The following is a 27,638-nucleotide window of genomic DNA, read 5'->3' as shown; positions in this document are numbered from 1 at the left end:
GCATCCCACAAATCTCCATCAACTGCAAGATGCTATCCTATCAATATGCGCCAACATTTCTAAAGAATGCTTTCAGCACCTTGTTGAATCAATGCCACGTAGAATTAAGGCAGTTCTGAAGGTGAAAGAGGGTCAAACACAGTATTAGTATGGTGTTCCTAATAATCCTTTAGGTGAGTGTATAATGTTACAATATATGTATATATATATATATATATATATATATATATATATATATATATATATATATATATTAAACGTTCTATTCATCACAGAATCAAAAAATTATCACGATTACCACAAAAATATTATTGAGCAGCACGACTTTTTACAATTTTGATAATAATAAGGGTCACACTTTACATTAGGGTCCAATTCTCACTAACTAACTATTAACTCTGACTTTTGCCTCAATAAACTACTAATTGTTGCTTATTAATAGTTAGCAAGGTAGTTGTTAAGTTTAGATATAGGGATGTAGAATATGGTCATACTTTATAAGGACTAATAAACAGCCAATATCCTATTAATATGCATGCTAATGTGCAAAAGGTTAACAGTCAGAATTGGACCCTAAACTAAAGTGTTACCATAATAAGAAATGTTTCTTGAGCACCAAATCAGCATTTTAGAATGATTTCTGGAAGATCATGTGACACTGAAGACTGGAGTAATGGCTGTTAAAATTTAGCTTTGTCATCACAGGAATAAATTACATGGTAAAATATATTCAAATAGAAAAATATATATAATTAAATTTTGATATTACAATATTACTGTTTTACTGAATTTTGATCAAATAAATGCATCCTTGGTGAGCATAAGAGACTTCTTTCAAAAACATAAAAAAGTCGTACTGACCCCAAATATAAAAATGGATACCACAGCTGTGTTATCTTTCGTGGGGATTTGTGTTACTGTAGGTGGCAAAGACTTATTATGCTCTTAAGGAAGACTCCAACTGTGCTGATTTGTCAATACATGTGACTGTAGAGGGAAAAGTGGAATACACAAGTAAGTTATGAATTATCCAAGGCAAAATTGAGACTTAATTTAACTACATTTAACTTTTTACATTTTTCACTTATTATGTGACTGTGCAATAATTGTGAAATTATTCTTAAAAAAATCTATTTTTAGCTAAAGAACGAGAAACTAATTATTCCAAAGAGCTCTCTAAAAAGTCAGAAGAGCGGAAGGGAAAAGATCACTCTAAAAAGTCAGAAGAGCGGAAGGGAAAAGATCACTCTGAAAAGTCAGAAGAGCGGAAGGGAAAAGATCACTCTAAAAAGTCAAAAGAGCGGAAGGGAGAAGATCACTCTAAAAATTCAGAAGAGAGAAAGGGAGAAGATCACTCTAAAAAGTCAGAAGAGCGGAAGGGAAAAGATCACTCTAAAAATTCAGAAGAGCGGAAGGGAGAAGATCACTCTAAAAAGTCAGAAGAGAGAAAGGGAGAAGATCACTCTAAAATTTCAGAAGAGCGAAAGGGAGAAGATCACTCTAAAAAGTCAGAAGAGCAGAAGGGAAAAGAGCACTCTAAAAATTCAGAAGAGCGAAAGGGAGAAGATCTCTCTAAAACGTCAGAAAAGCAGAAGGGAGAAGATCACTCTAGAAATTCAGAAGAGAGAAAGGGAGAAGATCTCTCTAAAAAGTCAGAAGAGCAGAAGGGAAAAGAGCACTCTAAAAATTCAGAAGACCGAAAGGCAGAAGATCACTCTAAAAATTCAGAAGAGCGGAAGGGAGAAGATCACTCTAAAAATTCAGAAGAGCGAAAGGGAGAAGATCACTCTAAAACTTCAGAAGAGCGAAAGGGAGAAGATCACTCTAAAATGTCAGAAGAGCAGAAGGGAAAAGAGCACTCTAAAAATTCAGAAGAGCGAAAGGGAGAAGATCACTCTAAAAAGTCAGAAGAGCAGAAGGGAAAAGAGCACTCTAAAAATTCAGAAGAGAGGAAGGGAAAAGATCACTCTAAAAATTCAGAAGAGCAGAAGGGAAAAGAGCACTCTAAAAATTCAGAAGAGCGAACGGGAGAAGATCACTCTAAAAATTCAGAAGAGCGAAAGGGAGAAGACCACTCTAAAAATTCAGAAGAGCAGAAGGGAAAAGATCACTCTAAAAATTCAGAAGAGCAGAAGGGAAAAGAGCACTCTAAAAATCCAGATGAGCGAACGGGAGAAGATCACTCTAAAAATTCAGAAGAGCGAAAGGGAGAAGATCACTCTAAAAATTCAGAAGAGCAGAAGGGAAAAGAGCACTCTAAAAATTCAGAAGACCGAAAGGGAGAAGATCACTCTAAAAATTCAGAAGAGCGAAAGGGAGAAGATCACTCTAAAAAGTCAGAAGAGCAGAAGGGAAAAGAGCACTCTAAAAATCCAGATGAGCGAACGGGAGAATATCACTCTAAAAATTCAGAAGAGCGAAAGGGAGAAGATCACTTTAAAAATTCAGAAGAGCAGAAGGGAAAAGAGCACTCTAAAAATTCAGAAGAGCAGAAGGGAGAAGATCACTCTAAAAATTCAGAAGAGCGAAAGGGAGAAGATCTCTCTAAAAAGTCAGAAAACCGAAAGGGAGAAGATCACTCTAAAAATTTAGAAGAGCGAAAGGGAGAAGATCACTCTAAAAATTCAGAAGAGCGAAAGGGAGAAGATCACTCTAAAAATTTAGAAGAGCGAAAGGGAGAAGATCACTCTAAAAATTCAGAAGAGCAGAAGGGAAAAGAGCACTCTAAAAATTCAGAAGAGCGAAAGGGAGAAGATCTCTCTAAAAAGTCAGAAAACCGAAAGGGAGAAGATCACTCTAAAAATTTAGAAGAGCGAAAGGGAGAAGATCACTCCAAGAATTCAGAAGAGCGAAAGGGAGAAGATCACTCTAAAAATTCAGAAGAGCAGAAGGGAAAAGAGCACTCTAAAAATTCAGAAGAGCGAAAGGGAGAAGATCTCTCTAAAAAGTCAGAAGACCGAAAGGGAGAAGATCACTCTAAAAATTTAGAAGAGCGAAAGGGAGAATATCACTCTAAAAATTCAGAAGAGCGAAAGGGAGAAGATCACTCTAAAAATTTAGAAGAGCGAAAGGGAGAAGATCACTCTAAAAATTCAGAAGAGCGAAAGGGAGAAGATCACTCTAAAAATTCAGAAGAGCGAAAGGGAGAAGATCACTCTAAAAATTCAGAAGAGCGAAAGGGAGAAGATCTCTCTAAAAAGTCAGAAAACCGAAAGGGAGAAGATCTCTCTAAAAATTCAGAAGAGCGAAAGGGAGAAGATCACTCTAAAAATTCAGAAGAGCGAAAGGGAAAAGAGCACTCTAAAAAAATTTCAGAAGAGCAGAAGGGAAAAGAGCACTCTAAAAATCCAGATGAGCGAACGGGAGAAGATCACTCTAAAAATTCAGAAGAGCGAAAGGGAGAAGATCACTCTCAAAATTCAGAAGAGCGAAAGGGAGAAGATCACTCTAAAAATTCAGAAGAGCGAAAGGGAGAAGATCACTCTAAAAATTCAGAAGAGCGAAAGGGAGAAGATCTCTCTAAAAAGTCAGAAAACCGAAAGGGAGAAGATCTCTCTAAAAATTCAGAAGAGCGAAAGGGAGAAGATCACTCTAAAAATTCAGAAGAGCAGAAGGGAAAAGAGCACTCTAAAAAAATTTCAGAAGAGCAGAAGGGAAAAGAGCACTCTAAAAATCCAGATGAGCGAACGGGAGAAGATCACTCTAAAAATTCAGAAGAGCGAAAGGGAGAAGATCACTCTCAAAATTCAGAAGAGCGAAAGGGAGAAGATCACTCTAAAAATTCAGAAGAGCGAAAGGGAAAAGATCACTCTAAAAATTCAGAAGAGCGAAAGGGAGAAGATCTCTCTAAAAAGTCAGAAAACCGAAAGGGAGAAGATCAATCTAAAAATTTAGAAGAGCGAAAGGGAGAAGATCACTCTAAAAATTCAGAAGAGCGAAAGGGAGAAGATCTCTCTAAAAATTCAGAAGAGCGAAATGGAGAAGATATCTCTAAAAAGTCAGAAGACCGAAAGGGAGAAGATCACTCTAAAAATTCAGAAGAGCGAAAGGGAGAAGATCATTTTAAAAATTCAGAAGAGCGAAAGGGAGAAGATCACTCTAAAAATTCAGAAGAGCGAAAGGGAGAAGATCTCTCTAAAAAGTCAGAAGACCGAAAGGGAGAAGATCTCTCTAAAAATTCAGAAGACCGAAAGGGAGAAGATCCCTCTAAAAAGTCAGAAGACCGAAAGGGAGAAGATCTCTCTAAAAATTCAGAAGACCGAAAGGGAGAAGATCTCTCTAAAAAGTCAGAAGACCGAAAGGGAGAAGATTACTCTAAAAATTCAGAAGAGCGAAAGGGAGAAGATCTAACTAAAAATTCAGAAGAGCGAAAGGGAGAAGATCACTCTAAAAATTCAGAAGAGCGAAAGGGAGAAGATCACTCTAAAAATTTAGAAGAGCGAAAGGGAGAAGATCTCTCTAAAAATTCAGAAGACCGAAAGGGAGAAGATCTCTCTAAAAATTCAGAAGACCGAAAGGGAGAAGATCCCTCTAAAAAGTCAGAAGACCAAAAGGGAGAAGATCTCTCTAAAAATTCAGAAGACCGAAAGGGAGAAGATCTCTCTAAAAATTCAGAAGACCGAAAGGGAGAAGATCTCTCTAAAAAGTCAGAAGACCGAAAGGGAGAAGATCTCTCTAAAAAGTCAGAAGACCGAAAGGGAGAAGATTACTCTAAAAATTCAGAAGACCGAAAGGGAGAAGATCTCACTAAAAATTCAGAAGAGCGAAAGGGAGAAGATCTCTCTAAAAATTCAGAAGACCGAAAGGGAGAAGATCCCTCTAAAAAGTCAGAAGACCGAAAGGGAGAAGATCTCTCTAAAAATTCAGAAGACCGAAAGGGAGAAGATCTCTCTAAAAAGTCAGAAGAGCGAAAGGGAGAAGATCTCACTAAAAATTCAGAAGAGCGAAAGGGAGAAGATCTCTATAAAAATTCAGAAGAGCGAAAGGGAGAAGATCTCACTAAAAATTCAGAAGACCGAAAGGGAGAAGATCTCACAAAAAATTCAGAAGAGCGAAAGGGAGAAGATCTCACTAAAAATTCAGAAGACCGAAAGGGAGAAGATCTCACTGAAAATTCAGAAGAGCGAAAGGGAGAAGATCTCTATAAAAATTCAGAAGACCGAAAGGGAGAAGATCTCTCTAAAAATCACCCCAAGTCGGTCACTGAGATGACTGAGACAAAGAAGAGACAAAGAAGAGACTCCATGCAAAACAAGCTAAATGATTTGGTCTATACCGTGTGTGTCAGGTGAGAAAAAGATACTTCTGACAAACATCAGTTGTCTTTTCACAATCTGCTGTTTTAAAGGTTTATTAGAATCATCTGTCCCCTCACAGGCACACAAAGGGGAGGAAACTCTCTGGAATGGCCATTGCTGACATTACTCTACTTAGTGGCTTTGATGCAATCAGTACAGATCTGGAAAAGGTCAATCTTATTCAATGACTTTTGACCTTGTCATGGCATTTTAAAAGTATTTTTAATTAATTGTTTAAATAAGTAATTCAAATAATGATTATATTTTCATTAACCTATTTGCATGTTTTTAGTTAAAATATTTTATAAAAAAATTAAAAACTTTTAAAGGTTTAAATGTATTACAAATGTATATATATATATATATATATATATATATATATATATATATATATATAATTATTTGTTTATATAGAATTTTATATATTATTATATAAAGTGTGTAGTCTAGACTTCCTCTTAATATGTATCTGTCTGTATCTTATGAAATGTCTTTCTGCATTTTGCTTCTGTTGTTTCTACTTTTCTCTTATTATCTGTAACATTCTCTCCAACAGCTGAAAGACCTGGCTGACAGATATATTTCTCACTATGAGCTCACACGAGGAAGAGTGTTGTTGTACTTCAATGAGGTGACGAGCACAAACACACAGTCATAATTAAAGGGATAGTTCGGCCAAAAATGATATTTAACACATGCATTACTCACCCTCAAGCCGTTCGAGATGCATATGTCAATCTTGTTTCAGACGAACACATTTTCAGTTATTTTAGAAAATGTCTTAGACCCTTCAGTGGATATAATGTGAAGCAATGGGGTCCACCTCCTTCAAGTCCCAAAATGTGCATACATCCTTCACAAAAGTAATCCATCCGGCTCCAGGGGGATAAACGAAGGCCTTCTGAGGGTAATCCGTGTGGTTTTGTCGTAAAAATATACATATTTAAAACTTTATAAATGAAAATATCTGACTTCCGGCAACGATCGACGCGCGTTCACGGGTGATGGAAGTCGGCGTACGAGGTAGGACGTAGCGTAGGAACCGTCGTGACGTAGAACGAACGCGCCTGCGCAGCCAGAGTGCAGAGCAAAACAAAACTACACTCAGTTCACCCGTGAACGCGCGTCGATCGTTGCCGGAAGTCAGATATTTTCATTTATAAAGTTTTAAATATGTATATTTTTATGACAAAACCGCACGGATTACCCTCAGAAGGCCTTCGTTTATCCCCCTGGAGCCGGATGGATTACTTTTGTGAAGGATGTATGCACATTTTGGGACTTGAAGGAGGTGGACTCCATTGCTTCACATTATATCCACTGAAGGGTCTAAGACATTTTCTAAAATAACTGAAAATGTGTTCGTCTGAAACAAGATTGACATATACATCTCGAATGGCTTGAGGGTGAGTAATGCATGTGTTAAATATCATTTTTGGCCGAACTATCCCTTTAAAGGTGATCTAAGCGATCTTGGGTGACATCACTTCTTGTTGACGTTCAAAGTATTGTCAAACAAAACGGAGGCTAGCTAGACCCTCCCTCCTCCTCATCCGCGCACTTCCGAATCCTTCTTGTCGGTTATTGGCTGGAACACGGTTTGTTATGTTTCGTGGTGCGGGTTGGCCCAGTTTGTTTTTGTTGTCGTTTGTGGAGTCTGGGGTGTCTACAGAGACCGCATTTTTTACAGTGTGTTCAGGGGACAGGCAGCTAGCGGAGAGTGAGGAGATGTTTGCTGAATGTGACAAAAATGTTTTGGCCTAAAAAACGTGTGACATTGCTTAGAGCACCTTTTAATCATATCGCCCACTTAAAAAAATAAATAAAAAATAAATAAAACTTGTATCTCCTTCCCCCCTCAGATAGATGAAGATGGGACCTGTATAGCATTCGGAGCTAAGCAAAGTGTGCCCATTGGATTAGTTCAACCAGCTCCTGCTACATTTTATGATTACTATGAACCAGGCAAGCAGTTCCTCCATTTCACTTCAAATGTTCTGTATTTTACCGGACTGTGACATTTAATCTTGTTAATGACATGATAAATATAATTTGATAAATATTTAATGGGAGCATAATATCAAAATGTCAAGGTGTTATAACTGTCTTGATATAATAATGAAGATAAAATCTTATTGAAGAGCTGAATTCTGAAAAGATAACATACATTTTTCATATTTAAAAGTTTTTTTGAGGAAATTATGAAAAAAGAAACATTTGATGTGTGTGTGTGTGTGTGTGTGTGTGTGTGTGTGTGTGTGTGTGTGTGTGTGTGTGTGTGTGTGTGTGTGTGTGTGTGTGTGTGTGTGTGTGTGTGTGTGTGAGAGAGAGAGAGAGAGAGAGAGAGAGAGAATATTTCCTTTTCAATTGATTGTTACAACACAATATTTGAGTTATTACTTCAAAACTATTCTTTAAAATTCTGTACAAATATTTAAAACCATTTGAGACCAACATTAATATGGAGTACATATCCAAAAACTTATTTTAAACTAGATTTTCAAAAGTCCCCCTCCCTCTTCTCCCCCCTTTTTCTTTATTGTGGATGCTCTGATTTGTCACTGAAGTAAATATCAATCCCCATCGTTTTCACAGACAGGAGATGTTCTGTGCTGTACAGCGCCCCCAAGAGGAGCAACATGGTTTCTGTCCTGTGCTCAGATGATGTGTGCCAATGTGCAGAAAGTAGGTTCTCAGTAATTAATTTACCATTCAATCAATTAGACCCATTAAAACCAGTTAGCATGTCTACACTCCGATGATTGTTAATTGTAGAATTGGTTTGATTTTTATGCCATAATAAAATCTAATGGTCTCTGTGTCATCAGGGGGTTGTTTCACAGAGAAGAAAACAACTGAGATGAAAATCACTAAAAAGGACAGATATGATTATGCTTGTTACGACTCCAACATTGACTATGGTTTGTGACCCAAATTTATACAAGCAAACATTAACACAACTTAAAAGATTTTTGAGGGTCAAGTATTTTCAATAAAATATTATAAACTGGAGCAGAAATGACCTTTACTAATGCATATTCTTTTTCTGACAGCATTTAAAGTCATTGTGGATTCAGTTACTGAAGAGAGCAACTTTATCTTGTATTCAACATCTGTAAAGGTGGTCCTCCAATACAGTAAGTAAAAATATCTAAAAATAATAGCAAGTTCATTAGAGTGTCACATGCATTACAGTAATTATGAGCAATACAGATAATGTCATGAGCATTTTAAAACAATAAATGAAGAAAAGGAGCTTGTGCTGAGCTTGTTATTTTATTATAAATGCTCTGCTAAATTAAGAGTTTACCCTCTAAACCTCAGTGGGAGACTTGGATGTGAGCCCAGACAACACACGGGTGTTTGCCAAGAGAAAGCACTGTAAGGGTGAGCTGAAAGAGGGCGAGACGTACCTCATCATGGGCAATGATGGTCCCACCAAAGACTCGAGTGGAAAGTAAGTAATTTTTCATTTTTTCATTTTGAAGATGTATTTCTTATTGAAAAGTTTGGGTGGGACTTATTTCAGATTTTCTGTTTTCTGGATATTTAGAAATGTTCTAATACACACAGTAAATAAAATAATTAGTGCTGTCAATTAATTTAAAAATAACTAGATTAATCACACATTTGTTTCTGTGATTAACCTCGATTAATCGCAATTAAACACAAGTTTTTATAAGTTTTTAATATATTTTATAATGTAATACAGCTACTGATGTCTCGATGTCTCCCCCATTTTAAGACATTAATTATAGCCATTCAACATTACAGTGTATAATGGACAATTACAATACTTTTGTCCTAATTTCTTCACTTGCAAAAAATAAACCCTTGAGCTTTTATTTTGGAGAAAACACCAGATCACCATGCTGATCGCGTGAGCAAAGTGCGCACTTTTCTTTAAATAACGCAGCACAAACAGAATGCTTATATAGGCTATTAAAGTATTTTGCTCAAGTTTTATAAAAGCACAAAGCCATATAAATTTTATATGATATGGTTTCGATTTTAGTTCGTTTTTCAAAATATAACACTACAGACCTTTATGTTAGCCTATGAGTTTCACATCTCATATGTATTGTAAAAAGGGAGAAGAGCGAGTTCGACAAATTCGAACTTGGGTCGAACGCCTCAAAAGCTTCTTTCAAGCACCTCATGCCCTACAACCATAGACTGTAAAAAAAGATGGACAACGCCCCTTCGCTCTTTTCCATTGGAGAGAACTGAAGCCGCTAGTGTCCCGATATGGCGCTGACATATTGGAACTTGAGTCTGCGCAGTAGCGTTTTCGGGACCAGTCATGCGCAGTCGTGAGCAGGAAGTAAAGCTGTGAAATCAAGGCCCCGCCCCCACTCTCGCTGAATCAATCATAAGCACACGCCCGACGCCCCTGCACTTTTCTTAAGTGGCCTTGTCTGCTCCGTTCCTATCCAATGATGTCTGCTGATTGCAGTACCTCGTTAAAATAAGGTAAATACAACTACTAACCACATAGTCAACATTATGAAAAAAAGTCTGTTGGTGCTTCAGTGACTACTTCGCACAGAGAAGCTGTCAATCATGATGTCACAGCACCGTTTTTATAGCATCAAATAACTAACTAAAAACTAACTTATTTTAAAAACAAACACTTGAAATTACATCAACGTGATAGAAACTACAGTAAATGACAGAAACTATCTTTAGAAAAAAGATATGTGAAGTGTAATTTAATTGTTTAGTTGGTCTCACGTCCCGTTGAATAACATGGGGAGGCGGGGTTTATGAGCTATACTAGGACCGGTCACCGGGGGACGATCGAGACGTTTTGGCTTCACTTTTGAGGGCTTGTGCGGCACGCTTACCTACAACCAATGCCACTGTAGATATTTAGTGGTTGTCATCTTTTTGCCAAAAAGATGCACTTAGTGCAAATATAAGCTTCGTTATCGAAAATGTGAAAAAATAAGGATTTTTTTCTTCCACTCGCTTGGGCCCCATAATGCCCATTGGATAATCCAGCCCTGGGTGCCCCCCTATTGGCTGGTGCCCCAGGGCACTCGCCCAATCCCGTCTATGGATAATCCGGCTCTAGGCCACATTCAAGTTCAAAACGGTGCACAACGTTTTGCTACGGTTTCCGGGTTGAACGTCATGTTTCCCGGAAACCGCGTGCACTGGTGTGCAACGGGGTTTGAGATACGTTTTCTCTTGTTTGGTGGGTGTGTCAGAACTGCAGTCCAATCAGCAGCAACATCTATATAAAGCACGCGGTATTAAAGTGAACTGCACAATGGGTTCAAGGAAAGTCATTTACAAATGTGTTTGATGCAGCTCGGTATACGCAACAACTGAGAATATTAGAAGACATGTTTCTCGTAAGTTTTATTGTAAAAATATAGGATATCAACATAATGATGTAGTTGTTTATATTTTTAGCTTCATTGCAAGTGTATGGCATTTGGTATAGAAATAAACAATGGTAATTAAGTGCTTTTCCTAAAAATGAGAAAGAAAATACAGGGTATTAAAACAGTATGAACAATGAATAAAGTCAGTAGGCCTATGTGAGGCTAAATAGATGTGTTTTAGTCTGAATTAGGTAAGATGTGTGCTTCCATTTCAGTTTCCACAAATCCCTTCACTCGATTGGGATGTTCTCTTGTGTTCTGGGCGGCAAGTGCAGTAACTGTAACATCGGGCATATTTTGTAGTATTAAACACATATTTATACCAACTTCATCAGGCTCCGAAAATTCATCACAAAGAACACAAAGAATGGCTTTCTCAGCTGCCATAGTTGCAACTATTGCGTCATCAGAACAGTGCGTTCAACGCATCACCGTTTCTGTTTAAAAAACGTTGTGCAACGTTTTGTCGGGGCTGAACCTGGTCTTTGGAAGTCCATCAAACCGCATATTCATGATAAAAGTGCTCGAAACGGCTCTGGTAGTTAATAAAGGCCTTCTGAAGTGAAGCGATGAGTTCATGTAAGAAAAATATCCATATTTAAAACTTTATCAACTAAAATAACTAGCTTCCGGCAGACGGCCGTACGCATCGATTGACGCCAAAAGAGTAACAGTTCAACTTGATGCACAATGTAATGATGGCAAATGACGCCTCTCGCGGTTCAAACAAAAAAGGTCTGGCAACCACGTGCGTTATTGCGTAGTGCGTCAAGTTCAAGGGATACTCTTTTGCTTTAGTTGACTTGCGAATGGCCATCTGCCAGAAGCTATTTATTTTATTCGATAAAGTTTTAAATATGGATATTTTTCTTACATGAACGCATCACTTCACTTCAGAAGGCCTTAACGCCTTGAGACGTGTGGAGCACTTTAATCATGAATATATGCGCTTTGGTAGACTTCCAATACAGACTGTCATTCACTGCCATTATCAAGCTTGGAAGAGGTAGGACATTTTTTAAAGCTGCAGTCCGTAGCTTTTTTTGGGGTTAAAAATGATCCAAAATACATATTTGAGAAAATACATAACCAGCCAGTGTTCAAAACTATCTGCTTGCCTTAGCTCGATTCAAAGCGGTAAGCTTGTAATAATGTTTTTAATTCCAGTGGTACTTGTGGATTTCCGCGGGAGATTCGAGCATGTCTTTGCGTCATTACGTCACATCTGTACACATAAAGAAGGAGTCTCGGCTAGTAGGCAATATTGCGTGTGAGGATGCTGGAGGTGGAGATTTATAGCCTTTTCTCACTGCACTTGATATAATTAAACTTATCAATTTGATGGAGGATCCAGAAAGCTTCAAACGACAATCACCAGTGACAACTAGAGACGGGTGACGTTGTAAAATGCAAAAGACTTAGTTCGGACTTCGGAGTGGCTACAGAAAAAAAGAGACTGCAATCGGCCCATGCAAAAACAAGGATACATATCGGAAGGACACTGCAATGTCAGAACCAGAACAAAAGTGGATGTTTATTACTAGTTTAGATGACATTTTCCAGTGAAAATTATTATGTTGGTCATACTTCCAAAAAGAATAATCTGTGATTCTGAATGCCAGTATCCACATCGGCGCAGTGACCGACAGCTGCACACTCTCCTCAAACATTGTGTTCATCCGCGCTGTGCCATGTCGAGGGTGTTGAAGTACAACTCACGTAAAGTTGATAATTCCGCGAATGACTGCAATTGCAGATTTCGAACAGAGATGGCGACAAAGAGGAAAAACGCCGGACGCTTACAAAACTATCAGATTAAAGTTGTAATATTACATTTATTCGTTAAGTTTAAGTGTAACATCTTCATAAAATATATGGGTAAATGTGTTAATGTAACATATTTTGCGGTAGCGTCTAGGATATTTTATGACGATTGTTTTTTAAAGCTTTATATTAATTATTTGTGTTCCATATACACACATATAATTGTATTCTGTGTAAAGATGAGATTTTAAGATTTAAAATGATACTATATATGGGGTTATAGTATCTCCAGAAACATAAAAAAAAATAAGTTTAAATATAATGACGTAGCTCTTTTGCCCGCCCACGGGCGATCAGAGTGGAAGAGGTTAAATATTTTAACATGTTGAACTGGACAAAAATCAATCGCATGCCTTAATGCGTTAACGTTGACAGCACTAAAAATAATATAATTAATTTAAATAGTTAAATAGTTTCCATACTTTTCTGGTTTATACACTAGCCTACCATTTAAAAGTTTGCAGTCAGTACATTTTTTTTTAACAATAATAATAATAATAATACTTTTATTTAGCAAGGATGTATTACATTGATCAGAAGTGACAGCAAAGGTTACAAAAAAATGTATTCCAAATAAATTCTGTTCTTTTGAACTATTTGTTAAAGAATCCTAAAAATATGTATCACGGTTTCCACAAACTCACAGCAATAGAATGCAGTCTTGGTGAACATAAAAAAGCATTTTTCAAAATTGTACTGACCCCAAACTTTTGAACGGTAGTGTACATGTAACATAAATTCAGATGTGCTTTAATACTAGAAAATAACTTAATACAATATCGTATTAAGAAAATAACTTTATACATGGAAAGCTGCCTATACATAAAAAATGTAGGATCCTTTGCATTTAGATTAGATATTATATTTCAGGGTCTTTGGCATCAAAAACCTTGAAAACAGATGGACTAGAACATAGAAGACCTTAAAGCTAATAGACATGAACTCTTTCTCTCTCAGCATGCAGTACCTGTTGGATTCAAAGACATGGGTTGAGCAGAAGCTATCAACCTCAACATGCAAAGCAGCAGTCAATATGATTTACTGCACGGAACAGAACGATTTTGTGAAAGAGTACCAAGTTGATAGGTGTAAACCTGTCTGAACTGCAATTTGGGGAATTTAATAATTCCACATGCAACTACAGCAGAGGAGGAATCTACATGTATCCCTAAATTGTAAAACAGCTTTTGTAAACAAAGCTCATCTTTTTATGCTACAGATTATAATAACTGAAAACCTAAGACATGCATATGCTTTTCTGTTATCATGTCTTAAAATAAACGTGCCATCAAAGCATTTTAATGTACGTATATTCAAAACAATCACAATAGTGCATTATTTCCCGCCCACTTTTTCAGCTGCATTTTGTTCCAGAAGTATTTTTTTGTTGAAGTGTTTAGGGCATAAATGACGCCAACCAGCTGTGAGGTGAATCACAACATCACAAACCTTTTTTTTAAGCAAAAATGTAATTGAAAATTTGAGAAAAAGAACACAACCGTTACATCAGTGAAACATCTCACCTGAGAGCTGAATCACTTCGAATGGTAACAAAACAAGCCAATGGACATTGGCGAGTGAGATTTGCATCGCAAACCACTCCCCGTGCCACGTGTAAGGAAGTGTGCAGCACTCACCATAGACAGTAAAAGAAATGGACACAGTGACCCCATAGACTTCAACGGAGAAAAGTGAAGTCAATTAGAAGAACTCACTTCCTGATGGCTGAGCGTACTGCGCAGGCTCAAACTGAGCTTGACGACGTAGATGTAATGTGAGCAACCTGTCTGACAGTTGTACATCTTCTAGTAGCTGTGCCAAGAGGAATCTGAATCATTCCCTTCTGACTCTTGCAGAGACGGAGAGTGAGAGTAGGAGCTGTCCATGAGCTAGCAGCGGGAGCAACTTTATGACTGTAAATGGGCTTCTCCCTTGACTTTATGCCTCCACGTCCCCCCGATTGTCCGTGAGCTTCTCCTCCTGTCTATACGGTAATTTCTCTAGTGTGCGACAGAGAGTCATGTGTTATGACGCAATCGTTAGCCTTTTTTTTTTTACAAAAACTGCTTCTACGGGGCCATAACGTAAGATACAAGGTAATGGAGCCTTTTATACATTGTCGTGTTTCTTTAGAAATAAATAATGGACAAATGGAGTCTTTAAACGCCTCAGATGTAAAGTTATTCGCTGTCAAAGTGACGCCAAAATGAATGGGAGTCAATGGAATGCTAACAGCAGGTGAAGGCTTGCTAGCCAATGGCGGCCCCCAGGGAGACTTTAGATTACCCCCTTGCCAGTCACTCATTCAAGTTTTTGCTGAGGAGCCGAGACGGTGTCCTGGCCGGTCAGCAGTTGCACAGGGATTGTGGTGACGGGGCGTAACGTCTCCGTTCCTGGGATACATTAGTAATCTAGACGTTCCTTATCTGTCAGTTTTGGGTGTTTAAGGGGAAGCGAGGACTTAATCACAGGAAAGAAATGGGCTTTTTATTAATAAAATAAAACAAACAAAAAAACCTCTCATGCTCCACAGCCAGTTGAGTTACCAGTGGAACGTGCTGGACCATCCTCGAGGTACCAGTCATTTCATTTGGTGCTCCCCGCGACGATCAGATGTCGATCGCTGCATCGGAGGGTGGGTCAGACTTATCCGCGGATGACGGCTCGGAGCCGCTGTCTCCTTCAGGTGTGCCAGCGGTGCCCGAGTCGGACCAAGAGATGATGGCCATGCTTTCCCGGGCCGCCAACAGGATCGGGCTCGAGTGGAATCCTCCACCGTGTCCCGAGCCCTCGAGGCTGGACGATTGGTATCTCGGGATGGTGTGCGCTGGTTCTCAGCAACCCACCCCAGTACCTTTCTTCCCGGAGGTGCATGAGGAGCTCACAGGGACGTGGACGGCCCTGTGTTCCCTGTGTTCCACCCTGCTGCCCCACCCCGGGTCACTACGGTCCCTTTGGTCCCGTTTGTACGGTCTCTGCGAGCCTTGTTAGCGCTCCCCAGTCCGTCTCGCTGGCTCATTCGGAACATCAGGCTCGGCTATGCGATTCAGTTCGCCCGGCGTCCCCCAAGTTTCGGGGCATCCACTCCACTGCAGTGAGAGCAGCCGATGCCCATGTCTTGAGTGTGGAAATCGCAGTCCTACTGGCGAAGGACGCGATAGAACCGGTCCCTCCAGCCGATATGAGGTCAGGGCACTACAGTTCCTACTTCATTGTACCCAAGAAAGGTGGTGGGTTACGACCAATCTTCCGTCCCCAAGATTGGTTTGCAGCGATCGGCCTGAAGGACGCGTACTTTCATGTCTTGATTCTTCCTCGACACAGGCCGTTTCTGCGATTTGCGTTCGAGGGTCGAGCATATCAGTACAAAGTCCTACCCTTCACGCTGTCTGTGTCCCCCCGTGTCTTCATGAAAGTCACGGAGGGGGCCCTTGTTCCCATGAGAGAACAGGGCGTTCGCATCCTAAACTATCTCGATGACTGGCTCATACGATCCCAATCCTTTACAGGACTGACGGCAGGCTCTTCAACCTCAACAAGTTTAAAGCCAAGAGTAAAGTCAGGAATACCACCATCATGGAGCTGCAATACGCCGATGATAACACCATTGCAGCACACTCCCCTAAAGACCTCCAGGGCATTCTAAATGCCTTTGCCAAGACATACAGAGCCCTGGGTTTGGCCTTAAACATCAAGAAAACTCAGGTTCTGTATCAACCACCAGCTAACCAGCTATCACAACAGCCCATTATCAAAGTGGATAACACCACTCTGGAAAACGTGGACCACTTCACCTACTTTGGCAGCATTCTCTCCTCCAAAGCTGATATAGACTGTGAAGTTAAACATCGCCTGAGCTGTGCCAGCGGAGCCTATGCCAAAGTTTTTGATGACCGAGACCTGAGGGCTAAAACCAAGGTCCTGGTTTACAGAGCTGTGATTCTCCCAACTCTGCTGTATGGAGTGGATTCCTGGACAACCTACAGCAGACATTTGAGAGCACTGGAACTATTCCATCAAAGAGCCTTAAGGAAAATCTTGAGGATCAACTGGGAAGACAAACATACAAACTCCAGTATTCTGGAAGAAACGAATATACCCAGCATCACTACGACCATAATGCAGCACCAACTCCGATGGACAGGACATGTCATCCGCATGCCCAACAACCGTCTCCCAAAGTAGATCCTGTACTCCCAGCTAAAGGAAGGACAGCGGGCCCCTGGGGCCAAAGAAACGTTTTAAGGACAATATTAAGACCAGGCTGGAAAAGTTTAACATCACGCCTGGTGACTGGGAGAATCTAGCGTTTAACAGGGACTACTGGAGAAAGGCAGTGCTCAAAGGTGCAGCACACCATGAAACAGAACTCCGCCATGCCGCAGAAAGGCTCCACCACTACACAACACCTCAACCTTCCAATGCCAACATTGCAGCAGAATCTGTGGATCACAGATCGGCCTTTACAGCCACCTGAGGATCCACAAATAAGGTGACCCGACGAGAGGACAGTCATACTCGTCTCGAGTGACCGCCGAAGAAGAAGAATGGATAATCTGCAGAACCTGCCTCAGGCAATTTGCATCTATTTTGGTCTGTCTTATGCTTTAAATTTGGATTACGCAAAAGACATGAAAAACATTTTTAACTTCATTCAGAAATTGACAAATTGGTTTGAGACGGAACAAACTCCCACCAAAACTGCAATCTCTGAAAAATCTCCTTTTGAGTAATCAAATGTGCAAGAATAATGATGTTTGGCATTAGATTACATTTGTTTATGACAGTGGAATTAGATTAGTTGATAGAAAAATAAAAGGGAAACTAGCCACTTGTTTAAAATTGTCCGCCAATTAGTTCATGAGCAAGTTAAAGGGTTAGTTCACCCAAAAACAATTCTGTGAGTAATTACTCACCCTCATGCCATTCCAAACCCGTAAGACTTTCGTTCATCTTCAGAACACAAATAAAGATATTTCTGATGAAATCTGAGAGCTTTCTGTCCCTCCATTGACCGCAACATCATTTCAACCTTAAAGGCCCAGAAAGGTAGTAAAAACATTGTTAAAATAGTCCATGTGACTACAGTAGTTCAACCTTAATATTATGAAGCGACGAGAATACTTTTTATGCGCAAAAAAACCCCCAAATAACGACATTAGTTAACATGAACTAAGAATTAACAATACTTCTACAGCATTTATTAATCTTAGTTCATATTAATTTCAACATGTGAACTAATATGAATAAACAATGAACAGCTGAATTTCTATTAACAAAGATTAATTAATACAATAGCAAATGTATTGCTCATTGTTAGTTCATGTTAGTTAATACACTAACTAATGTTAATGAACCCTCTAATGAACCTTATTATAAAGTGTTTCCATTTTTTTGTTTTAAAAAACCTAAAGTAAGTGACTGTTTACATAAATTGTATACCCCTATGCAAACTTGTGTGGACCTTGTGTCATTTGTTAAGAAAACAAATACACTAAATGTACCTTTGAACATCATTGCCTTAAATTTATTTGTCCAGTTGTAAATGTTATCTTTGTAAAATTGTGAAACTATTCTCAATGATTTATAATAGATGATTGATAGCACTTAAGTTATTGTAATAAAGCGTGCTTGCTCTTTTTAAGGCAATTGGTTTGCAAGTAAACTGGATTGCTTTTGAAGTAAATTAAACTCAGTAATTCCAAGTTGTAATGCAGAAAACATTAGAGTTAACACAACTAGCATAAATGAGTACATCTGAAGTAAATGATCAAGTATACTATACAAACTAGTTTTAAGTTACTGAATCTCTCTTGTAAGTGTACACTACTAGACATGCACTTGTTAGTATACTATTCCTATTTCACTTTACTCGGTTTTTTCAAGGCAATCGGTTTGCATGCTTTTTTAAGTAAGGTTTACTAATTGGATTTTATTGGTGTATTACCATTGATTTGTGGTAAAAAAAAAAAAAAAATGTCAACATTAACTGAGGGTGCAAAAGTGATGTTGATAAAATATCACTTTGTAATGTTGAATCAATACTATTACTGTTGATTATGGGTTGAAATCTCAACATCGCTTCAACATTGAGGGTGTAAGATACTAAAGCAACATCACTTTGTAACGTTAATTCAATGCAATTAGCATTAACGCATCAACATTATTTAAATGATTACATGCTATCTGGGTTTAATATCCCATGAGTCCATGGGAGAGGATTTGTGAATGGCAGTGAAGTGACGCAACTCACATCGTGACAGTGAAAACATGAGGGATGTCATAAGTCCAGATTTCCATCATACTACACATTTTCATATAGAACATACTTTTTAGTGGCTGTGAAGCGTGTTCCTTGTCAGAAAAAAAAAAAAAATGTTTTAATGTTTTTTTTAAATAAATCTCTTATGCTTAACAAGGCTGCATTTATTCAGCAAGGCAGATTTATTCCTGTGATGACAAAGCTGACATAATTTCCCCAATCTTCAATGTCACATGATCCTTCAGAAATCATTCTATACTGATTTGCTGCTCAAGAAACATTTCTTCTTTTTATTATTATCAATGTTGAAAACAGCTGTGCTGTTTAAAATTTTTGTGGAAATGGTGATACTTCTTGCAGGATTATTTTATTGCCAGTATTTTGCTTGTGTTTGGCCTCTAGAGGTCTTCATGGGGCTGTCATGACATGACCAGCTTATCTTTAACTTGTAATTAGTGTTATGTTCACATATGTCTCGTTCAGTTGTGTGCCTATTTAAGTGTTTAAAACACTGCAACATTTTATTATCTCTTGCTTTTGGAATATATCTTTCTCTGTTTTATTGACATTTTCCTCTGGAGTTTTTAGCTTAAAGACCTTTGGAATTTTTGGACTGGTTTTTGTTATTTTATCATTACATTTTGCTGTTTTTTTCTCCAGCTGTGGATTTTTGCGTCTTGAGCTTTTACTTTTACTTTTACAGTGTGTTTTACTAATGGGTTTCTCCAGCTCAAGGATTGAGAGTCTGGGCCCTATCTTGCACCCAGCGCAATTGACTTTGTACACCGACGCATGTATCATTCCTATTTTGCCACCGCACAAAGCGCGATTTTCCCTCCACAGAAGCACGTCGCTAAACTAGGAAATGAACTTGCGCTCCCTGGGCGGTTCAGAGCAAAAAAAGGAGGTGTGTTCCGGCGCAAACAATCCCTTTTGCTATTTTGCTGTTCCATAAAACAATTGCGCCACTGACCAGAAAAAAACTAGTCTAAAGTCAGTGGCGCGTTGCGCGTTGTTCATTATGCTATTTTAAGGGCGCATGCTTGGCCATAATCAATGTAGCGTGTGCACAATGCGCATACACTTTGATTCTCTCATCTAAGCAGCAGTTTTTATTTTTGCAAATCATACATTATTACGATAGATAGATAGATAGATAGATAGATAGATAGATAGATAGATAGATAGATAGATAGATAGATAGATAGATAGATAGATAGATAGACAATTTATTATAAAAGCATACATGTAGCTTACACATTTACTCAAATTATCATACGCCTGTTTAACAGAAGTTAATTTGGGTGGGTTTCTCCATCCCCAATGTCACTTCTCTGTGTTTTACGGCCCTGACGAGAACGTTGCTCTCCTCGGCTGTGAACCGCTCCTGGCGCACGCCTGGCAAATCCGCCGTTATAATAGGAATCCGCCTTAGAACAAGCGCGCCTGCTCTTAAAGGGAATGTGAGATGACGCTCTGATTGGTTTATTTCATGTTACGCCCAAACCACACCTATGAATAATGAAGCTACTTCAGACCAACCCCTTTTAGATTTGCGCCTGGCGCAAGAGTCATTTATCCCGCCGGGAAAATAGCAACAGCGCCCAAGACCCGCCCACAAAGTTACTTGCCCTGTGCGCTTGACACTTGCGTTTTAGATCATTAAAATAGGGCCCTCTGACTCTCAAGACAGAGACCTGAGGTCAATTCTCAATTCTGACATTGATGAATAGAAAGTTCACTGGCTTCATTTATTTGTATTTATGAAATGTATATTATATTTATTAAATGGAAATCTTTTGTAACATTTTAAATGTCTTCACTGTCACATCTGATCAATTGAATGCATCCAATGAATAAAATTAATTTCTTTGTTTTTCTTTTTTTATCATACCACAAATGTTTAAATGGTACCATTGTTTCCATAAAAATGTTAAGTGTTTCTTGAGCAGCAAATTTGATTTCTGAAGGATCATGTGGCACTGAAGACTGGATTAATGCTGCTGGAAATTCAGTTTTACCATTACAGGAATAAATTGCGTTTTTAAATTTCTTAAAATGGAAAACAAGTATTTTAAATTGTAATGTTTTATGGTATTTTGATTAAATAAATATTGGTGAGCATGAACTTCTTTTTAAAAAAAAGTGTAATATTTCCAAAGTTGACGGATAATGTACAGTATTCTGTAACATTATCTTATGTTAATAATACTGAAATATGTTTGATTAGAAAATGTTGTATATAAGATATTAAATATAAGCAGTTTTTGTTTCTACACTGTTGTATGAATTGGCATGCCTGTATTTAATAGCCATTTTATTGCAAATGATTCTTTTCCAAAACAGTTCTGCATCGACTCCGCAAATTTACCAAAGAGCCGATGATCATGTTATCCAGCATAATTTGATAATGTTCCAAAGAACATTGTGTGCTTCAAATGAAGCAAGAACGTCTGACCTTTAGTTCTAAAAAGTTGCATGTAATGTTTTTTTTAACTCTTCATTTTGTCAACTTTTCTTTGTTTTAATTAAATCCTAAACCTTTCTCTGGAAAAAAACTGAATTGAATTTATTTTAAATAACTTGATGTTTAGACAATGTTTCAGTAATATCGAACAAAAGACTACGGACCTAGATAACAGTGACTATAATACATTTTCAAAATTACCACTTATCCAAATAGAATTGAGGCAAAGCACATCAAATCAATGATGCATATTTAAGTGTTTAAAACACTGGAACATTGTATTATCTTTTGCTTTTGGAATATACCTTTCTTTGTTTTATTGACATTATCCTCTAGAGTTTTTTGCTTAAAGACCTTTGGAATTTTTGGACTGGTTTTTGTTATTTTATCATTACATTTAAATAATACTGAAATATGAACAGTATTTAAATAAAAAATACAGTATTTAAATAAAAAATAAAATCCTAAACCTTTCTCTGGAAATAAACTGAATTGAATTTCTTTTAAATAACTAGATTTTTAGACAATGTTTCAGTAATATCTAATGAAAGACTACAGACCTAGATAATAGTGACTCTATAATACATTTTCAAAATTACCCGAATAGAATTGTGCCAAAGCACATCAAATCATTGATTTTTGTCTTGAAATTCTTATAAATCACATGACTTTGGAGAAGGCACTTTAAATGTGTCCAATGAGAGAGCACATATCCTGGTTGTGCAATGACAGAACTCTGATAGACCCCTTAATCCCCATAATAACATTCATTCAGTTGCTATTGTGCAACATCTGCATAGCAGAGCTGAGAGACCAAAATCTGTTTGGAATCTTCTGCTGCTCACACAGGACTCACATTCACCATGGAGGTGCACATGCGTCCTCTTCTCTATCTGCTGCTGTGCATGAATTGTGCAGTTCAGGGAGATAACAATAAGAGGTAAGTATTATACAGTAGATACAAATATTATTTTGTTGTTATTAGTAGTATAATTATTATTATTATTGGTGGTGGTAGAATCATTTTAATAATAATAATGAAACAAAACGGTATCTGTTCCTTTAAGCTGATGACATATAAGCTGTGTGGCTTACTTCTACTATTAATAATAATAATAATGATGATGATGTTGACCAATAGCAATATACAGTGGTGGCCAAAAGCGATGTCCGGACGTGACCCTACAAGCTCAATTAAACCATCAACATAAAATGAAAATGTTTTATGTTTTTAAAAATATTTTAAATATGAGGGAAGAACAATATATATTTATATATATATATTACGTAAAAAAATGCATAGAATAACAAAAAGCTCACAGGCAAAAATCATACATTGACTACAATATAATCAGTTATTAATATTTTGTTGGTTTTGTACAAAATGATTTGTGACAGCCTGGCCAAATATTATGTCTACATAATTTGGCATGTTTTATTGCATTATCACAAATAAAAAATTTACTCTAAGCACAACAATGCAATATGCTTACAAACTCTTTAACACATTTTTAATAATATTTGAATAAAGTGTGAAGACGGCAAAATATAGGCCGGATATCACTTTTGGCCACCAGGTACTTAAGCAGTGTTTTATTTAGGCTACTGTTGTACGTAATGCAATTTAGTGGGAGTTGACTTTAATGTAATAATGGTCACAACCATAATAACAAATGACAATAGTTTTGAAAAAGCACAATGTCAAGATGAGGATGCACTTGATGTTCAGTTTCCATATGCTGGTTCACAAATTTAGTTGTTATTGGATTTTCAAAAAGTGTAGTTCACAATCCACTGCAAATTCGCATTGGGTCTATAGCTCAACTTTTCATTCTTTACTTATGTTCTTGTTGATTACTTAGTTTGACTTTATTATCATATTACTGAAGAGATATTGTATATGAAAGCCGTTGCCATTTTTATCAATATTTTTTAATAAGTTGTCATGGAAATTCTCTTGGTTTGTGTGTATCAGATTCCTAATCACTGCTCCGAGTGTCTTTCATGTTGGTGTGAAAGAACCCATATGGATTCAGGTGGGGGAGGCATTGCTTGGAAAACCTGTGTCCTGTCAGTTAGAAACGGAGATGCGTATTCCCATGTCCACACAGGAGACCAAAACAATCAGCAAAAAAGGACAGTTTGAGGCAGTGAAGCTTGAGGTAAAGAAATAAATATATAAATGATTTGAATGTAATTTCAGACTAATACTAAAAGGTTATTTTAGCAGGATATGTTTAAGTATACATATTCAAAATAATTAGTTAGATATGAAACAATGTTAAAATTATGGAATAATATGTGCAACAAAAATAATCATAAAAGCATCAACACACAGTTCTGTCATTTGAAAAAAGTTGCTGTGTTTGAGGCTCAATTCTGTTTTTCCTTTTCAAGATATTTGCAAATGAAGTTTCAAACCTGAAATCGATCAGTGGAGAGCCTCCTTATCTCAACCTGGCATGTGAAGTTGATGGTCAGAAATGGCAGACTCGCGTCCTGGTCTCCAAACACAGTGGCTACATCTTTATTCAGACTGACCAACCCATTTACAACCCCACACAGAAAGGTACAATAAACACATTGTTTGCCTTACTAATGAGCCAAACGTCAGAAAAGTCTAATATAGCTGTACCAAAATGGCAACTAAGATCCAGTTGCCTAAGTCTAAACATGCAAAAATTATAAACAAAAGCTGATGGTAAGCTTTGGTAACAAAGAAGAACAGTAACGCTTCCTTTTACAGTACAGTATACTTACGTGTACTTACAGTGTACTTACCTAGAAAGTACTGGCTAATATAAGGTTAGTACATGGGTTAGGGGTAGGTTTAGGGGTAGGTTAAGGTTAGTACCTAGTTATTACCCAGTAATTATAATTGCTATAATAAGTACATAGTAAGTACATGGGTAACAAGACTGTAAAAGGAAACGTTACCAGAAGATCTTACAAATGTGTCGTGTAACAAATGACAGAGGATTCAGTAGTGAGTGTGCAAACAATAAAGTATATTTAGGAACAAAGTAAGAGTAGACGCCGAGGGTCAGATGAAATAGAGGTCCCCGGAAACAGTCTCTCTCGGCAGCGCAGGGACGTGAATGGGCAACCCGATCCCCGTGGAAGAAGGAAGAGCGATCAGGAAGACACAATCCGTAAACAGACTGTGCATGAAAAGCGCATTTCTCCACCTTGACAAAATGCCCATTCTCTAGCAGCCTCTGGAGCACTCGTCTGACATGCTGAACATGTTCCTGAAGGGAAGAGGAAAATATCAATATGTCATCCAGGTAGACATATATGAACTGATCTACCATATCTTTCAGCATGTCATTGACGAGTGCCTGGAAAACCGTAGGGGAGTTAGACAGACCAAAAGGCATGACCAAATATAAAAAATGCCTCCTGGGGTTATTAAAAGCGGTTTTCCACTCATCCCTGTCCCTTATGCGAACCAAAGCGAACCAAATGATATGCATTGTGCAAGTCCAGTTTTGTGAAGATGGATGCTCCCTGCAACCGCTCGAAGGCTGAAGACAGCAATGGCAAAGGACAAGTTTTCTTTACCGTGATATTGTTCGGCCCATCTGTAATCAATACACGGTCGCAGAGAACCATCCTTCTTCCCCACAAAAAAGAACCCCCACTCAAGAAGAGGAAGGATGAATGAATCCGGCAGCTAGAGAAACAGAAATGTATTTCTCCATGGCCTCTCTTTCTGGAGCAGAAGGCGAGTATAAATTGCCCTTAGGTGGAGACGTACCTGGTAGTAGATCTATACCACAGTCATGGGGACGATGTGGAGGAAGAGAAGCAGCCCAGGACTTACTGAACACTTCCTTCAGGTCGAGGTACTCCTCAGGCAAGTTTGACAAATTCACCGACTCATCCTGCAACACAGAACAAGACACTGACGAACAGGCAGACACAAGACAGGAGGCATAGCACTGAGTACTCCAAGCTGAAATGGAACTGTGGCGATAGGAACCAGCGTAGAGTCCATAAGCATGAACGACAGCTCCTCCGTGTGGTTCCCTGACGTGATGAGGGTAATGAGATCGGTGGTGAGTGAAATGTCTGGAAGTTCTTGAACATTAAGTGCATTGATGGAAATCCTGTTAGTGAGGAGAATGATAGGAATCTGAAGTTTCTGAGCTAGAGCCATGTCCATGAAGTTTCCTTCGGGCCCTGAATCCAGCGAGGCCTGGCAGTGGTGAAAGCAAGTTGCCCATTGCAGTCTTAAAGGGAGGAGAGTAGAAGATGAGGATTTTTCCACGGAGGGTCCTCCCGATATTAGCCTCAGTCCTACTACCTGGCTTGATCTTTTACCGGGCAGTTAATCCTAAGGTTCCGATCAAAGACCTGCTTCATCTCCTCGGAGAGTGCTTGGAACGAGGAACAGCACTGATGTTGATTCTCCCACATGCCGTTCCCCACTGAACGTCGTCACTAAGGCCACCGTAGACTGTTTTGTAGCAAATGTCAGGGGCTGAAGAGAGAAGAACAATGAACACTTGGTTAGAAATGCTCTGCAGAAGTTCGGCTCACCAGAGTACACTTCCGGAGTGGGTAGCACAAACTGCACGCGGCTCATGCAGACGGCTACTGTTCGATGGAATGGGGGGAACAGGTGGCGGGGGTGGCACAGTGGGCATTCTCAGTTGTTGGAGTTGATTGGTGAGCTCGGACACCTGCGTTAGCAAGGCTTGCACCGCGCAACCCGTAGCAGCCATCTGTTCCTCTTGATAATGCATACGAGCTTTGTTGTTAGAGAGAGACTCTCTCAAATCTGATGCACTCGCTTTATCCATTAGTGGTCAGATCGCTCTATCAGGTAACAAATGACAGAGGATTCAGTAGCGAGTTTTCAAACAATAAAGTTTATTCAGGAACAAAGTAAGAGGAGACGCCTAGGGGCAGATAGAGGTGCCCGGAAACAGTCTCTCTCTGCAGTGCAGGGACACTAATGGGCAACCCAATCCTCCATGAAAGAAGAAAGAGCGATCAGGAAGACACAATCCATAATCCAGACACGTAACTCAGGGAACACAAAGACAGCCAGAAGCATGACACAAAGACAGCCAGGAGCATGACACAAACCCCTGGGAACTCCAAACGATCTGACAAACACAAGCCGGAATACAATGACTATAAATAGACAAGACTGGTCAGTTGCAGCTGCAGCTGATGATCAGATCAGTGGTAATCAGCGGCCACACCCACACACACACAGGGAGAGAGAAAGAGTCAGTGAATTCATGAACCGTGACAAAATGTTTATGCAAAACATAAAATTTGGATGACAGTTAGTATCCACCTTATCAACATTAAAATGAGACTTTTTGTGAAAGACTTCTGGTTTTCCACATATTTAAAGGCAAGATTTTTGGATTCAAATATCTAAAAACCACTAAAACAGTGTTATATATTGTGTTGACTTTAAGAAGAGTGTACTTTCTCCCAAACAGAGAACCACTTTTCTGAGTGTAATTTGGGATTCGACGACAATGCAGGCACGTCTGTCTCCTACATGTGTGGATTCTATCCTAACCATAGAGGCAAGAATGCTAGACCAGGAGCTTTCAGTTTTATAGATTCAAAGGTTGTTTGGTGTCATGGCGGTAGCAGTCAACATTATTGCATTGGGTCTACTGCACATGAGACATTTAATTCCTTTGCCTCATGAGATGCAGGAGCAAGAAAACCTCTAGCAGTTATGTCCGGTCCATGCCTTGAGAATCTATGTTGATCTATGAATCTATGAATCTATGTCACCGCTCAGCCCAGTGGCGTAGATCCTCTCAACTCCTGTTATGCTTTGGTGGTCGCAATTTGCGGCAGATTGTTACTTTTCTCACACATTCATTAGGTTCTACAGTATAGACGCAGATTCAACCCAAGGATCTCGAATGCTTCAGGATTGACCCAAGTCCAGTCTACGCTAAACAATCATCTGTACTTATACACAGTCTTGTGGACTAGCTGTGTTACTTTCAGCATGGTGACATTGGTATTGAAGGTCCCATAGCGGCAACACCATGACACAATGTTGAAGTTCCACTTTAAAGGAGAATGTCCAAGTTACGTATTATGTAACCTGGTTCCCGAGAAGGGAACGAGTCGCAGTGCCACATTGTCACACCTCAGTTACGCCTGTGTGTCTTCTTTAGACAATTAGAATCTGTTGATGCACATTTCTGGCATCTATTTATGGACTCTGTGACGGGCTGTGCTACATCACGTTCATTCGTTTGGTCAGTCAGATTGGCTTTGCTTCAGACACCAGCTCACACGTAAGCGTTCCCATAGCGTCAACACTATGATGCAGTGTCTCATTCTCAGGTAACCAGGTTACATACGTAACCTGATACGTTTTCTTTTTTATCAACATCAATATA

General features: G+C 38.7%; 2 protein-coding genes across 2 annotated transcripts in view; both read left to right on the top strand.

The window, feature by feature from the left end:
- The window catches only part of LOC130070165 (complement C4-B-like), a 184,978-nt gene extending 171,362 nt beyond the window's left edge, over positions 1-13,616 (top strand). Inside the window, exons 32-41 of the mRNA XM_056234460.1 lie at positions 924-1,014; positions 5,098-5,287; positions 5,377-5,467; positions 5,854-5,928; positions 7,160-7,262; positions 7,893-7,982; positions 8,126-8,218; positions 8,351-8,434; positions 8,622-8,754; positions 13,472-13,616. Of these exons, the coding sequence (XP_056090435.1) occupies positions 924-1,014; positions 5,098-5,287; positions 5,377-5,467; positions 5,854-5,928; positions 7,160-7,262; positions 7,893-7,982; positions 8,126-8,218; positions 8,351-8,434; positions 8,622-8,754; positions 13,472-13,616 (1,095 nt within the window). The remainder of the gene's footprint in view (positions 1-923; positions 1,015-5,097; positions 5,288-5,376; positions 5,468-5,853; positions 5,929-7,159; positions 7,263-7,892; positions 7,983-8,125; positions 8,219-8,350; positions 8,435-8,621; positions 8,755-13,471) is intronic.
- Positions 13,617-22,052: 8,436 nt separating this feature from the next.
- The window catches only part of c4b (complement 4B (Chido blood group)), a 73,232-nt gene continuing 67,646 nt past the window's right edge, over positions 22,053-27,638 (top strand). Inside the window, exons 1-3 of the mRNA XM_056234472.1 lie at positions 22,053-22,183; positions 23,219-23,405; positions 23,641-23,812. Of these exons, the coding sequence (XP_056090447.1) occupies positions 22,107-22,183; positions 23,219-23,405; positions 23,641-23,812 (436 nt within the window). The 5' untranslated portion in view covers positions 22,053-22,106. The remainder of the gene's footprint in view (positions 22,184-23,218; positions 23,406-23,640; positions 23,813-27,638) is intronic.

This window comes from Rhinichthys klamathensis, unplaced genomic scaffold (genome assembly GCF_029890125.1).
Source record: "Rhinichthys klamathensis goyatoka isolate OS25496 unplaced genomic scaffold, OSU_Roscu_1.1 h1tg000395l_1, whole genome shotgun sequence".
In the NCBI taxonomy this organism is placed as follows: domain Eukaryota; kingdom Metazoa; phylum Chordata; class Actinopteri; order Cypriniformes; family Leuciscidae; genus Rhinichthys; species Rhinichthys klamathensis.
This window is presented reverse-complemented; position numbering and strand designations above follow the sequence as displayed.